This window comes from Corythoichthys intestinalis, chromosome 13 (assembly GCF_030265065.1).
Source record: "Corythoichthys intestinalis isolate RoL2023-P3 chromosome 13, ASM3026506v1, whole genome shotgun sequence".
In the NCBI taxonomy this organism is placed as follows: Eukaryota; Metazoa; Chordata; class Actinopteri; order Syngnathiformes; family Syngnathidae; genus Corythoichthys; species Corythoichthys intestinalis.
In genome coordinates this window covers 51,916,003-51,929,694 of record NC_080407.1, presented here as the reverse complement: position 1 = coordinate 51,929,694, position 13,692 = coordinate 51,916,003, and the positions used below count along the sequence as shown (strand labels likewise).

Sequence of the window (13,692 nt, the reverse complement as noted above, 5' to 3'; positions counted from 1 at the left end):
TGTTGGCAATAACGGAGGCCAAACGTTTTCTGTAACTCTTCACAAGCTTTTCACACACTGTTGCTGGTATTTTGGCCCATTCCTCCATGCAGATCTCCTCTAGAGCAGTGATGTTTTGGGGCTGTCATTGGGCAACATAGACTTTCAACTCCCTCCACAGATTTTCTATGGGGTTGAGATCTGGAGACTGGCTAGGCCACTCCAGGATCTTGAAATGCTTCTTACGAAGCCACTGCTTTGTTGCCCTGGCTGTGTGTGTGTCATGCTGAAAGACCCAGCCACGTCTCATCTTCAATGCCCTTGCTGATGGAAGAAGATTTTCACTCAAAATTTATTGATACATGGCCCCATTCTTTCTTTCCTTTACACAGATCAGTCGTCCTAGTCCCTTTGCAGAAAAACAGCCCCAAAGCATGATGTTTCCACCCCCATGCTTCACAGCGGGTATGGTGTTCTGCGGATGCAATTCAGTATTCTTTCTCCTCCAAACACAAGAACCTGTGTTTCTACCAAAAAGTTCTATTTTGGTTTCATCTGACTATAGCACATTCTCCCAGTCCTCTTCTGGATCATCCAAATGCTCTCTAGCGGACCGCAGATGGGCCTGGACGTGTGCTGGCTTCAGCAGGGGGACACATCTGGCAATGCAGGATCTGAGTCCCTGGCGGCGCATTGTGTTACTGATAGTAGCCTTTGTTACTGTGGTCCCAGCTCTCTGTAGGTCATTCACTAGGTCCCCCCATGTGGTTCTGGGATTTTAGCTCACCGCTCTTGTTATCATTTTGACGCCACGGGGTGAAATCTTGCATGGAGCCCCAGATCGAGGGGGATTACCAAAGGTCTTGTATGTCTTCCATTTTCTAATAATTGCTCCCACAGTTGATTTCTTTACACAAAGCGTTTTACCTATTGCAGATTCATCTACAATTTTGTCTGTGGTGTCCTTCGACAGCTCTTTGGTCTTGGCCATAGTGGAGTTTGGAGTGTGATTGTGGACAGGTGTCTTTTATACCGATAATGAGTTAAAACAGGTGCCATTAAGGCAGGTAACGAGTGGAGCCTCGTTAGACCTCTTTGACAGCCAGAAATCTTGCTTGTTTGTAGTTGACCAAATACTTATTTTCCACTCTAATTTGGAAATAAATTCTTTAAAAATCAAACTGATTTTCTGTTTTTTTCCCCCACATTCTGTCTCTCATGGTTGAGGTTTACCCATGTTGACAATTACAGGCCTTTCTAATCTTTTCAAGTAGAACTTGCACAATTGGTGGTTGACTAAATACTTATATGCCCCACTGTACCTCAGACTGGGGTTCCATGTAAAATCTCTCCTCGTGGGGCATCACTCATGACGAGAAAAGTGAGGGCTCAGCCTCGAACTACACATCAGGAGCTGGTAAATGACCTGAAAAGAGCTGGATGCTGTTTCAAAGGCTACTGTCAGTAGAACAGTACAGTGCAATGGTTTAAAATCCTGTTTCCCCTGTTGTACATGTGAAGTTTGCCAGGGACCATCTGAATAATGCAGGGAAGTCATGGGAGAAAGCCATGTGACACCAAAGTAAAACTTTTTGGTTCGAAGTTTACTCGTCATGTGTGGAGGAAGAAGAATGATGAGTACAATCCCAAGAACACCATCCCCACTGTGAAGTAAGGGGGTGGAAAACTCATGCTTTTCGGCAAAGGGGACAGGACGACTGTACTGCATAAAACAGAGGATGAACGCTGAAATGTATCTTCAGATTTTGAGCCACAACAATAAACAAATACTCATGAACCCCAGTAAATTACAAATAAATATAATGTGAATTCCGGATTTTGTTAGGCTATGTCTCTATAAGTGGAAATGCATCTATGATTGAAATTTCAGACCTTTACCTATTTTCTAAGTGGGTGAACTTGCAAAATCTCAAGGAGTGCAAATACTTCTGCTCCTCACTGTATATACAAACGGATTAAACGTCTATTGCCGTCAATGGAAACCAAAGACCCAAACTAAGGATGAAGCTAGCGACTGGTTTTACTAAATCCTAGACCAAAAGGCTCTGTTTGATGAACTGCTAATCCATACTCTGCCTCCAAGTACTTCCACGATCAATACATTTGATTTATTAAAACACGTCAACAAAGCTTTCCTGTGCAACTCCCATAGATTATCATTTGATGTGAACGAAGCGCCGTTATCTCAAAATACCCCTGAGTCGCCAAGCAAAAAAATGGATATTTATGCATCACGAGATGTACGAAGCTTGGACGGGAGATAACAAGAAGATGCGCGAGGCTGGGACGGAATGCTAAATTAATCAGAGAGCGAGGTGAGCGGAGAGAGAGGAGAGGGAGCCAGAAGACGCTCTGACGGCAGTCGGATGCTGGCGCGCTCAGAGGACGGACCTGACCGTCACAGGATGTATCGGAACGGGGAGGTGAGGAATCGACCGGTGGCATTTATTGTGAAATAATCCATTGCATGCATACGGGTTGATAGGTAAGACAACGTAGGACAGGTAAGTTGCTAAAATCCGTATTTTTCTGACTATAAGTCGCACCTGAGTATAATTGTTGCACTAGCCAAGGAAAGCACCCAGAAAAAAAAACATATCTAAGTCGCAGCGGGGGGTCAGGGGGAGGCGCAGCATGTCACACGAGTGACACGACCAAACAAAATGCGAGCTAACTACACATACAATCGGAGAATATCACACATTGTGAACTTATGGCAAATTTTCGTCTCGTTAGATGACAAATGTCATCCATCTCGTTATGTTTTGGTCTCCGAACACACGTTTCCAGCTCGTCGTTGTGACCTCACCGTCATGAAAAAATTGTTCGTTGAGGAAATATTTTCGTTATCGTCATCGTTGACGAAAACAACACTGATAATGTGAGGCTGCACTTCTGCTTGCCAGTGATTAGAGCCTAAAACAACTTCAAGGTAAACTGTACAGGAAATTGGGGGGGACGACATTTATCCGATTAATCGCTTAATTAATTGTCCTTGAGTTAAACACATAAACGCATTCATATAACAGTTTAGAGTCGCAACACAAACTCCCATTCAAACTGTAAATTGTCATACAAGAGAGTGTGCTTTAAAATTGGATTATGTCTTCATTATTACTTACAACATGCCTAATACAATTTCAAGTTAAACTGTAAAGGTAATTGGAAAAAAAAAAAAGACATTGATCCGATTAATCGTTTATAAAAATAATTGTTTGTTGTAGCCCTAGATTATACGTTAAAGTAATAATGGTAAAATGGAGAACAACAGGTGAAAAAGGCTTCGTTTGACAAAACATCTTAACATTTCTCGGATATCTATAGCCTAAATTGGACATCTAGCGCTGTCAATGGCACTGAACCCTTGACCCCTCTAAGAAAACTACAAAATATCGAAAAATTAATGAGCAGCCAGTCCTCTATTGTAATCAATGAAGCAATTCCCTTTTAATATCAATTCAGGAAGAACACTAGCGACGACGATGGATTGGAACGAAAGCTCGACGGGTCTGCCGTCCAACGCGAGTAAAGACTACGAGGACTACAACCCCGACGCCAGTAAAATCCTCATCCCGTCCATTTATGTCGTCGTCTTCTGCGTGGGCCTAACTGGCAACGCCATGGTTATCTACGTCATTCTCAAGTACGCCAAAATGAAAACGGCCACCAACATCTACATCCTGAACCTGGCAATCGCCGACGAACTCTTCATGCTGAGCGTCCCTTTCTTCGCCACGTCCGCCGCAGTGCGACACTGGCCCTTCGGCTCGGTCATGTGCAGACTGGTGCTGAGCGTGGACGGCATCAACATGTTCACGTCCGTCTTCTGTCTCACCGTGCTGAGCGTGGACCGCTACGTGGCGGTGGTGCATCCTATTAAAGCGGCGCGCTACCGCCGACCCACCGTGGCCAAAGCGGTTAACGTCTGCATCTGGGGCTTGTCGCTGGTGGTCATCCTGCCCATTGTTATCTTCGCCGACACCGTCCCGGCAGAGGACGGCGCCGTGGACTGCAACTTTCTCTGGCCGGAGGCCTCCTGGTCCGAAGCTTTCGTGGTCTACACCTTTCTTCTGGGCTTTCTCCTTCCCGTGGGAGCCATATGTTTGTGCTATTGCCTCATGGTGGCCCGGATGCGAGCGGTGGGGCTGAAAGCCGGCTGGCTTCAACGGCGCAACTCCGAGAAGAAGATCACCCGCATGGTGCTTCTGGTGGTGGCCGTCTTCGTCCTCTGTTGGATGCCCTTCTACGTGGTCCAGCTGGTCAGCGTCTTCCACGGGCCGCCGAACCCGGTGCTCACCCAGCTTTTCGTCATTCTCAGCTACGCCAACAGCGGCGCCAACCCCATCCTCTACGGCTTCGTGTCCGATCACTTCCGACGCTCCTTCCAGCGCATCGTCTGCTTCCGCTGGCTGGAGTCCGGCGTGGACGCCGAGCAGGTGGACTACTGCGCCGTGGCGGCCGAGGGACGAGTCGCCTGCGCCCAACCGGAGTTCCCCAAAGACTTCGCCGCCTCTGATTCCATCTTTCCTAATGGAATGTGTGCCTCACGCACGTCTGCAGTGTGAAGAAAAATTCCTTGAAATCATGGTCCAGAATCCCAATCATATGCCAACATCCCCAGCATAGGTGATCATTACCATCATGTGTCACATGACCCGTTTTTAGACATCATCCATCAGATATTTTACGGTAAATCAAATATTAAGGAGCTCAAACTTGTTTATGAAAAAAAAATGACCAAGTCATCATAGCATTCTGCTATTTTAAGCTACAGTGGTATAAAAAAAAGTATCTGATTTGTCAAAATCACACAAATGAAAAAAAGTGTCGGCTTTAACTAAAACCACCCAAAAATGTATAGGTTTTCATATTTTAATGCGGATAGCATGCAGACAATGACAGAAAGGGGGAAAGTAAGTAAGTGAACCCTCTTCTTAAGGAGACTGAAAGAGCAAATGAAACCAATTTTTACCAAACAACTGAAGTCAGGTGTGTGCCCAATCACTGATGAGTGCTTTAAAGCTGCCCTGCCCACTATAAAACACACACCCAGGAAGAATTCTCTTGATGAAAAGCATTGTCTAATTTGCATCTAAAGACCTGCGACCAGCGCAGAATACTCAGAGAGGTGAAAAATAACCCTAGAGTGTCTGCTAAAGACTTACAGAAATCACTGGCACAGTCCAATATCTCTGTGCACACATCAACTACATTTAAAACTATGTCCGAGAATGTTCATGGGAGGACTCCACCGAGGAAGCCACTGCTAAAAAAAACCCATTGTTGCTGGTTTAATGTTCGCAAAAAGGCACTTGGACACTCCACGGAAGTTTCGCCAAAATATTTTGTGGGCTGATGAAACCAAAGTTGAATTGTTTGGGAGTAACACACAACGTCATGTGTGGAGGAAAAACGGAACAGCTCTCACCAACATCTACACTTCATCCCCACAGTGAAGCAATCATTAATGGAAGAACGAATTCAAAAGTTTATCAGGATGTTTTGCAAGAAAACCTGTGGCCGTCCACCAGAGATGACGCCAAGAGTTCAGCGCAGAATACTCAGAGAGGTAAAAAAAAAAAAAAAAGAACCCTAGAGTGTCTGCTAAAGATTTTCAGAAATCACTGGCACGGTCCAATACCTCTGTGCACTCAACGACATGTAAAACTACGGCCAAGAATGGTGTTCATGGGAGGACTCCACGGAGGAAGCCACTGCTGTCTAAAATAAGCATTGTTGCTCATTTAATGTTTGCAAAAAGGCCCTTGGACACTCTACAGAAGTTTTGGCAAAATATTTTGTGGACTGATGAAACCAAAGTAGAATTGTTTATGAGTAACACACAATGTCATAGGAGGAAAAATGGACAGCTCACAAGCATCAACACCTCATCCCAACCGTGAAGCATGTTAGAGGGAGCATCATGATTTGGGGCTGTTTTGCTGCCTCAGGGTCTGGACAACTTGCAATCATTAATGGAAGAATGTATTCAAAAGTTTATCAGGATGTTTTGCAGGAAAACCTGAGGGCGTCTGTCAGACAGCTGAAGCTAAAAAGAGGTAAATCAACTTCAGAATTGTTTCAGAAGACCGACGATACATGTTCTGTAGTGGCCAAGTCAAAGTCCAGACTTGAACCCCATTGGGATGCTGTGGCACGACCTAAAGAAAGCAATTCATGCCAGACATCTGACTGAACTACAGCAGTTTTTTTAGAGAAGAATGGGTCAAGATCGATGTGGCAGACTGATCTGAAGTTAAAAAGTGTCTGGTTGAGGTTATTGCTGCCAACAGGGGGTGCCACAAAACATTACATGTGATGGCTCACTTACTTATTTTTCCCCCTTCTGTCATTGTTTGCATACTATCCTCATTAAAATATGAAAACCTATAAATGTTTGGGTGGTTTTAGTCAAAGCAGACATTGTTTTTTTCATCTGTGTGATTTTGACAAAGATCAGATCACATTTGATGGTTTGACTTGAGGCCACACACCTTAAAGGCCCACATTCAACACTAGACTAGAACACTAAAAAAATGACCAGAAAAATGTAAATAAAAAAAATATTCTTATCATGTACAATCCACCCATCTACTAGTTCAAGGCTAGCCCACCCATATGTATAGTATTATTCACTGAATGTGTTGTGGTATATAGTAAAAGAACAATAATTTGATGATAATTGCTTCAGTATGCTAAATTGTCTACTATTTTTTTAAAAAACTTTTCAGTTTTGGTCGATTTTAGTGACGCCAGTGGACAAAAGCGGTAGTGTTTTGCCTTAAGGAAGACTGCGTTTCCTATGAGGACCAGCACACACCCGCACAGTGTGGTAAAATCATCAATTAATCAATCAAAAATCAATCTCCCGGTCGCCAGCGGATGGATTAAACAACATTTCTGTTTCCAGCTGCTGTATGAAGGATGAATAGTCATAAGGTAATGAATCCAGTTGTGGCTAAACAATAGCATATGACAGTTAGCAACCGTGTGGCTTAGTGTGGCCATAGACTTCATAATGTATTGACATGACACATTCCCCATTCACTGCGTCATGCCTTCCCGAAGGGGGCCGTCCCACACTCCGCTTCATTCATTAGCAGTCGGTCACATACAGCGATCCAACACCGGATTTAGGTTGAAAAAGTACGAAAGCTGTATTGCATATGAAGAGCACGGATTGTCTCAGAAGTTATTTCTCAAGGATTCAAGGTAACTATTATAGTTTTCCTACCATGCATGCATTTTGAAACGTAAAAAAAATCAATGAGCGAAACTAACCGCTACGGCATTGGCGTCATAATTTGCAATATTTACGTAAAATAAATGCTAACTGCCCGTTTTTTTGCTTTTAACCAATAATCAAGACTGTTTTACTTTAATATCTATAAAGAATTCAGAGATTTAAGCATTTATTCACAAGAATCTTCACCGGAAAAGCTCTGTTTACATCAGGCGGCGGCTAGCTATATTCACTAACAGACCAGCATTGTACTTCGACATATTTACGTAAAATAAACGCTAAATGCACGTTTTTTTCTTTGCTTTAAGTTTCAACTTAGAATTAAGACTGTTTTACGTCCATATCTATATAGAATTTGGGGATTTAAGCATTTATTCACAAGAATTTTCACCAGAAAAGCTCTGTTTACATCAGGCAGCCACTAGCTACATTCACTAAGAGACTAGCATTGCACTTCGAAATATTTACATAAAATAAACGCTAAATTCACTGTTTTTTTTCCTTTTAACCAAGAATCGAGACTGTTTTATGTCCATATCTATACAGAATTCGGGGATTTAAGCATTTATTCACAAGAATTTTAACCGGAAAAGCTCTGTTTACATCAGGCGGCCGCTAGCTACATTCACTAACAGTAGCATAATACTTCGACAATATTTACGTGAAATAAATGCTAACTGCACATTTTGTTTTTTTGCTTTTAACTAAGAATTGACACAGTACTAGGTCCATATCTATGAATAATTCGGGGATTTAAGCATATATTCACAAGAATTTTCACCGGAAAAGCTCTGTTTACATCTGTCGGTGGCTAGCTAATTAACAGACTAACATTGTACTTGGACATAATTACGTAAAATAAATGCTAAATAAACATTTTTTTTTTGCTTTCAACTAAGAATTAAGACTTTTTTACGTCCATATCTATATAGAATTTGGGGATTTAAGCATTTATTCACATGAATTTTCACCGGAAAAGCTCTATTTACATCAGGCTGCCGCTAGCTACATTCACTAAAAGACGAGCATTATACTTCGACATATTTACGTAAAATAAATGCTAACTGCACGTTTTGTTTTGCTTTTAACTAAGAATTGACACTGTTCTAGGTCCATATCTATTAAGCATTCGGGGATTTAAGCATTTATTCACAAGAATTTTCACCGTGAAAGCTCTGTTTAGATCAGGTGGCCGCAGGCTACAATTACTAATAGACTAGCATTGTACTTCGACATATTTACGTAAAACAAACGCTAACTGCATGTTTTTTTTTCTTTTAACCAAAAATCCAGACTGTTTTACGTCCATATCTATTAAGAATTCCAGAATTTAAGCATTTATTCACAATAATTTTCACCAGAAAAGCTCTTTTTTCATCAGGGGTGCTAATGATTGTGACACACATTATTTGATGTCAAATATTTTTTTCTTTATGTGGGATTTATTTCCCCACTGAATGAATGCACTTGTATTGAAGGTTGGAGTTTTCTCTTTTTTTCCCATTAAGGTCCCATATTATTTGAATTTTTTTATTAATTATTAAAAGCTAAAAAACAAATCTTTTTCAGGGGTGCCAATAATCATGGAGGGCACTGTATTATCACAAATGTTATGAAAATATTTTATAAAAGTTGAAAAGTTACCTGGTGTTGCTTTAAGAAAAAAAACATGATCAAGACTGAAGGAAACCCTCATATTTGACATTTTTATTATTTTTCACTCAGTCAAGAAGAGATCAAGAAGGTCAGTCAAGGCCGGCCCAGCCTATACGCAGACTATGCAGCTGCTTACGGCCCCTGACCACTAGGGGGGCCCCAATCTGGCAATTGTTTGATTTAATTTTGTTTACTGCAGTTTGCTTTATTTGACTTTTGTGAGTATTGATACTTGATTACAAGCTTAAAAAAATTAAAGTTCTTCCTTAACTTTTTTTTTCTCTTTTAGAAAAAGGTTTGGCGCTATCTACTGTAATTACTGACAATCATTTGGGGTGAGAAGTTTGAAGTATGAAGTGCAACAAAATCTGATTAATATACAAAATATGGATGTATGGGTTTGATTGCATGTGTGGGTTTCACAGTACACTGTGACGAAATGGTGGGCCAAAAACATGGGCCCCTTTGCATTTTTTTGCTTAGGGCCCCCAAATGGCCTGGGCCGGCTCTGAGTTCAGTGTGAAAAAGCGAAACCGTTCTTGCAGTCCTAAGTACCGTGTTTTTCTGATTATAACTCGTACCTGAGTATAAGTCGCACCGGCCTAAAAAAAAAGTGACTTATTGTCCAGAAAATACGGTATTTGTACGCAAATTTCAATACATTTGTATATCACGGTAAAAAAAACCCACTTGTAACGTTCTTTAATCTGAAACAGCTGGATGTGATTCAAGAGGGCCGGAAAGCATTCCAAGCTCACGGAGGTGAAGTGTACAGAGGCGGGGTCTAACCAATTTGTGTTACAATGTGACTGACGGCCAAAGTCAATGTTGAAATCGAGCACCGCCCGTCCAACGTTCAAACCTTAACACATCTGTACCCAAAGACAAAACAAGACCCCCCTGAACGACCCGGGAAAATTGCTCTTAAAGTAAACATTCTGTACATTCCTTTGCATTTCACAGGGCTTTCACGGCCAAATGTGTCAAGGAAAAAAATGATCCAGGACAAGAGGGAAGAATTTACAATGGAGCTTTTGGCCCAAAACATGAGCGCAGGTTGTCAAAAGGTATCAAAGGAACTCATTGGCGGGAGGGTGCAAATTGTTTTCAGTCTCTCATGTTCTGCATTTATGCGACTCAAATTGCCTCGCGCCGTTAAGTCAACCGGCCGTTTTCGGGTTTTTCAACTCAGACGTGGCTCTTGACCCCCGTCGAAGGGCCGGGAGCACCCTGTTTATCGTGAGCCCCAGAGATCCAGTGGTAGCAGTCAGTGCCGCTCTTACTTCTAGGCCGTGCAGCGCAACGGGTACAGTAGACGATGCCTAGGACTACCATTAACACCACAAAGATGCAGATAGGTACCAAGAGGCCCACCAGGAGCCAAGTACTACTCTGACTCGCCCCCCGGCCCTCTTGGCCGGCTTCAGAGTTCCTGATCGTGAAAGGTTGCAAGGGATCGAGTGGAGTTGAAGCATCTCGGGACGGATTTTCCTTCTCCGGCGCTTGTTTTTCTTCCGCAGATGAATCGTGGTATCTGGAATCAGTAAGCATGTCGGACACTGTGGCTTTATCCTGTGGATTTCCTTGATTTTGGTGCGGAGTTGAAAAGCCCGCCCACCAATTCCAAGCTCCCTCTGAGATCGTAGAAGTAGAAGAAAAGGGCAAAGGAGTGGTCTCCTGTTCTTCTTCCTGGTACTCATCTTCGTAAAATTCCACAGTGGTGCTGAAAATTGTAGTGGGTGCTGGTGTGATATTGACAGTGGTTGAAAAAGTGTCAGCATGGCTATTGGTATCTTCCTCTTCTGTTACGGTCTCTGGTGCAGGATGAAAAATGTCCTCCTGTGGTTCACTGGTCACCCAAATAACATCCGAACCCCAAACTTTGGGAGGGTCTGTCAACCAGTCTAAAGATTGTTCCCCAACTGGATCCCAAGCCGTCTGACCAGGCTGCGGGGGCCACTCATATTCCACGGGATCCCACTCAGACCCAGGCTGAGGGGTAAGCCAAGGATAGGCTGGGGTGACGGCGGTTCCGTCACCTATCTTCTGACACAAAGACGAATCGGCCATGACGGGTTGGTAGCCATCTCCGCAGTAGCACTCGAAGCCGCCGATGTAGTTGAAGCACATTTGCTCGCAGGTTCCCGCGATCTGGCACTCGTCCGTGTCCTGACACCGAGTGGGGTCCCCCTCTTGCGGCGAGTACCCCAAACGGCAGTGGCAAACAAAGGAACCTTCCGTGTTCTCGCAGGCGTGTTCGCACGGATCGCTCAAGCACTCGTCGAGGTCCTCGCAGATGCCCTCGTCCAGGCGGTAACCCTCGCGACAGCTACATTGAAAGGTTCCGGGGGAGTTGGAGCAACTGTGCTCACAGGGACTCTGCAGGCACTCATCTACATCCACGCATCTGTGTTCATCCGGAGACAGGATGTAACCCTCAGGGCAGGCGCAACCGTACCCGTCTGAGTGAGGCACGCAATCAAACTGAAGGTCAGAATTAACGCAGCTCTGGCCGTCGTCTCCGAGCCGGTACCCCTCTGCGCACTCGCAGTACGAGTGCGCGCCGGCTTGCTTGCAGAAATGCTCGCAGCCGCCGTTATTCCGCTGACACCACTCTTGCGACTCCGGGGGATCGGAGCAGAGGGGGCCGTCTCTAGACCACCCGACTGAACCGTCTTCCCTCGAGAGACACATCACTGACTGCTGTTTCTCCTCGCAGGGCACGGTCGCCACAGAGCCCAAAGGTAGGTGGGTCAGAAGGGTGCTTAGGAGGTCAAACGGCGTGGCGTAGAAAACGTTACCAGAACCCTCGTTCCACAAGGCGGGACACATTCCTTTGAAAGCGTAATGGCACAGATAGCCGTCCACAGGTACGGAACAGGACCCGTCCAACCATTTGAAGTTCTCACTCGGTTCCTGAGTGTTGTATCCCATAACCACGCAGCGGGGCACCGAGCACATGGCGTGCGAGTACTCTTTCTGCCAGTTGGTGTACTCCGTATCCTGGTCACCCGTCGTCCACGAAAAGCCCCGAAGAGGTCTCGTGGCGGTGCACTGTCGGGGCTGACGCTGAAGACCGATCCATACTTGGACCTTGGTGCGCGAGTAGCGTAAGTCCACAGTTGTGAAGAGAGAATGAACGGCGGCGGCATCTGCCTCACGTCTAACGGTGGCCAGGTTGCCACCCTTCTCCTTGCAGGCCCTCCAAGCATCTAAGAAGGTCTTTCGCTGGAAGTACACCACCAGACAACCGTCTGCGTTGCACAGGGCGTCTCGCTCCTGCAGGTCCTCGGTCAAGACGTAAGAAAAGCTCCAGAAAATGAAGACAAGCAGGGATGTCAGGAGAAGGGACGCAGAACCACTCGCCAGGAGGCCCATTCTTTATCAGCGTTTTAGGTTCCTATTCTATCTAGCTCAACTTTTCTTCCTTCATTTGAACTTTTCCCTCACACTACCCGGCAGGAACACATCTGAACTCACTGCTGTCGAGACCATGCAGAGCGCAGGGAGGGAGGAAAAGAGGATACAAGAGGAGGAAAGAAAGTGTTTCGGGGCATGTGGGAGGAGGGGGTGGGGCTCCGGCGGTGATGTGTGTCAGAATGGAGGGGGGGCAAGAGGGGTGAAGTGAGGAGTATGTCATGTGGTTTTCATAAATCTTAGATCATGGATGTAGTTTGATACGCTGAGTTAAGGAGTATTCTTGGCTTCAACAATTTGAATAAAGATGTTGTCCTACAACAAGTTATTTTACCGTAAGATTCGTCTTGGCATTGGCTGAAGACGCCGTTGCGCATGAGCCAGACAAGAGGATGGAGAACTTTCTGATCGCACACATCTGCTTTGTCAGTCTAAAGGAAGAAGACACTGCTTCGGGAACAACAATTCCAGCTCATAAATCTTCCCAATCGTGAGAGGAAGTAGGGAAAGTTGTCAAGGTCAGCGGCGTGGAGGAAGAGGGCCTCTGGTATTGCTATGAAAACAACCACTCGAGTACTGAAATCGAGAAGAGCTCGGAGGAGGGGGTGGCGGCAGAAGTTCTGTGTGAAAACGTCTTGAGGAATGAAGGGGACAGTCGTTTTTGTCCTGCGAGACTACAGAATAAATGATTGCGTTCAAGTCCAAGCTGTTTAAAATGCACCTCACTCTGCTCGGTCCAGTTCCCAAGGTTGCCATAGATAGACACTTTATGCAGTGCCTATTTATAGTCGGCCAAGACATCAAGTCAGCTGAGTATTAAATAAAAATGGTTTAATTCCTTTCCTCTGATCATTTGATATGGAACTGTTATGCCAGATCAAAGTAGATCATCTGCGAACAGTGGCAGAACTGTTCCTAAGAATCACCAGAAGCTAACCACGAGACGAGTGGTAAGTGGCTTGTTATGTGTTTACCGGGGCAAGACAAGAGCTGACATTCACAAGCAGGCACGCGCCAACAACACGACGCTAGCTAACATTGGTCGGTTGGTATGGAAAGAAGCCGGCGGGTTAAATTCACTTATTCAGAGCCAATGATGGCGAATGAACGTTGCCACCTTCCCACTTCATATGGATCAGACTAGGGCTGCAGCTATCGAATATTTTAGTAGTCGATTAATCGATAGACTAATTAGTTCGAATAATCGAGTAATCGGATAAGGAACATGAAAAATTAAAAATACCTGAGCTGAGCCTCAAACGGTATAATTTTTTTTTTAAATGAGGATTTATGTACAACAAAAGAAAATTGGCTAACTTACATAGAAAAGTCCGCTAGCGTAAATGCTATAAAATGCTAAAGTTTTTTTTTACAAT

The 13,692-nt window shown here is 44.4% G+C and overlaps 2 protein-coding genes across 2 annotated transcripts; one reads left to right on the top strand and one right to left on the bottom strand.

The window, feature by feature from the left end:
* Positions 1 to 2,343: 2,343 nt before the first annotated feature.
* Positions 2,344 to 6,019, top strand: sstr1b (somatostatin receptor 1b). Its single transcript, XM_057853587.1, has 2 exons — positions 2,344 to 2,423; positions 3,463 to 6,019. Exon 2 carries the CDS (start codon positions 3,483 to 3,485, stop codon positions 4,563 to 4,565), a length of 1,083 nt encoding a protein of 360 aa, XP_057709570.1. The 5' UTR covers positions 2,344 to 2,423; positions 3,463 to 3,482; the 3' UTR covers positions 4,566 to 6,019.
* A 2,921-nt stretch (positions 6,020 to 8,940) lies between these two features.
* On the bottom strand, positions 8,941 to 13,216 carry cd248a (CD248 molecule, endosialin a). The gene has a single exon (XM_057855470.1). It carries the CDS (start codon positions 12,275 to 12,277, stop codon positions 10,088 to 10,090), a length of 2,190 nt encoding a protein of 729 aa, XP_057711453.1. The 5' UTR covers positions 12,278 to 13,216; the 3' UTR covers positions 8,941 to 10,087.
* Between the last annotated feature and the right edge of the window lie 476 nt (positions 13,217 to 13,692).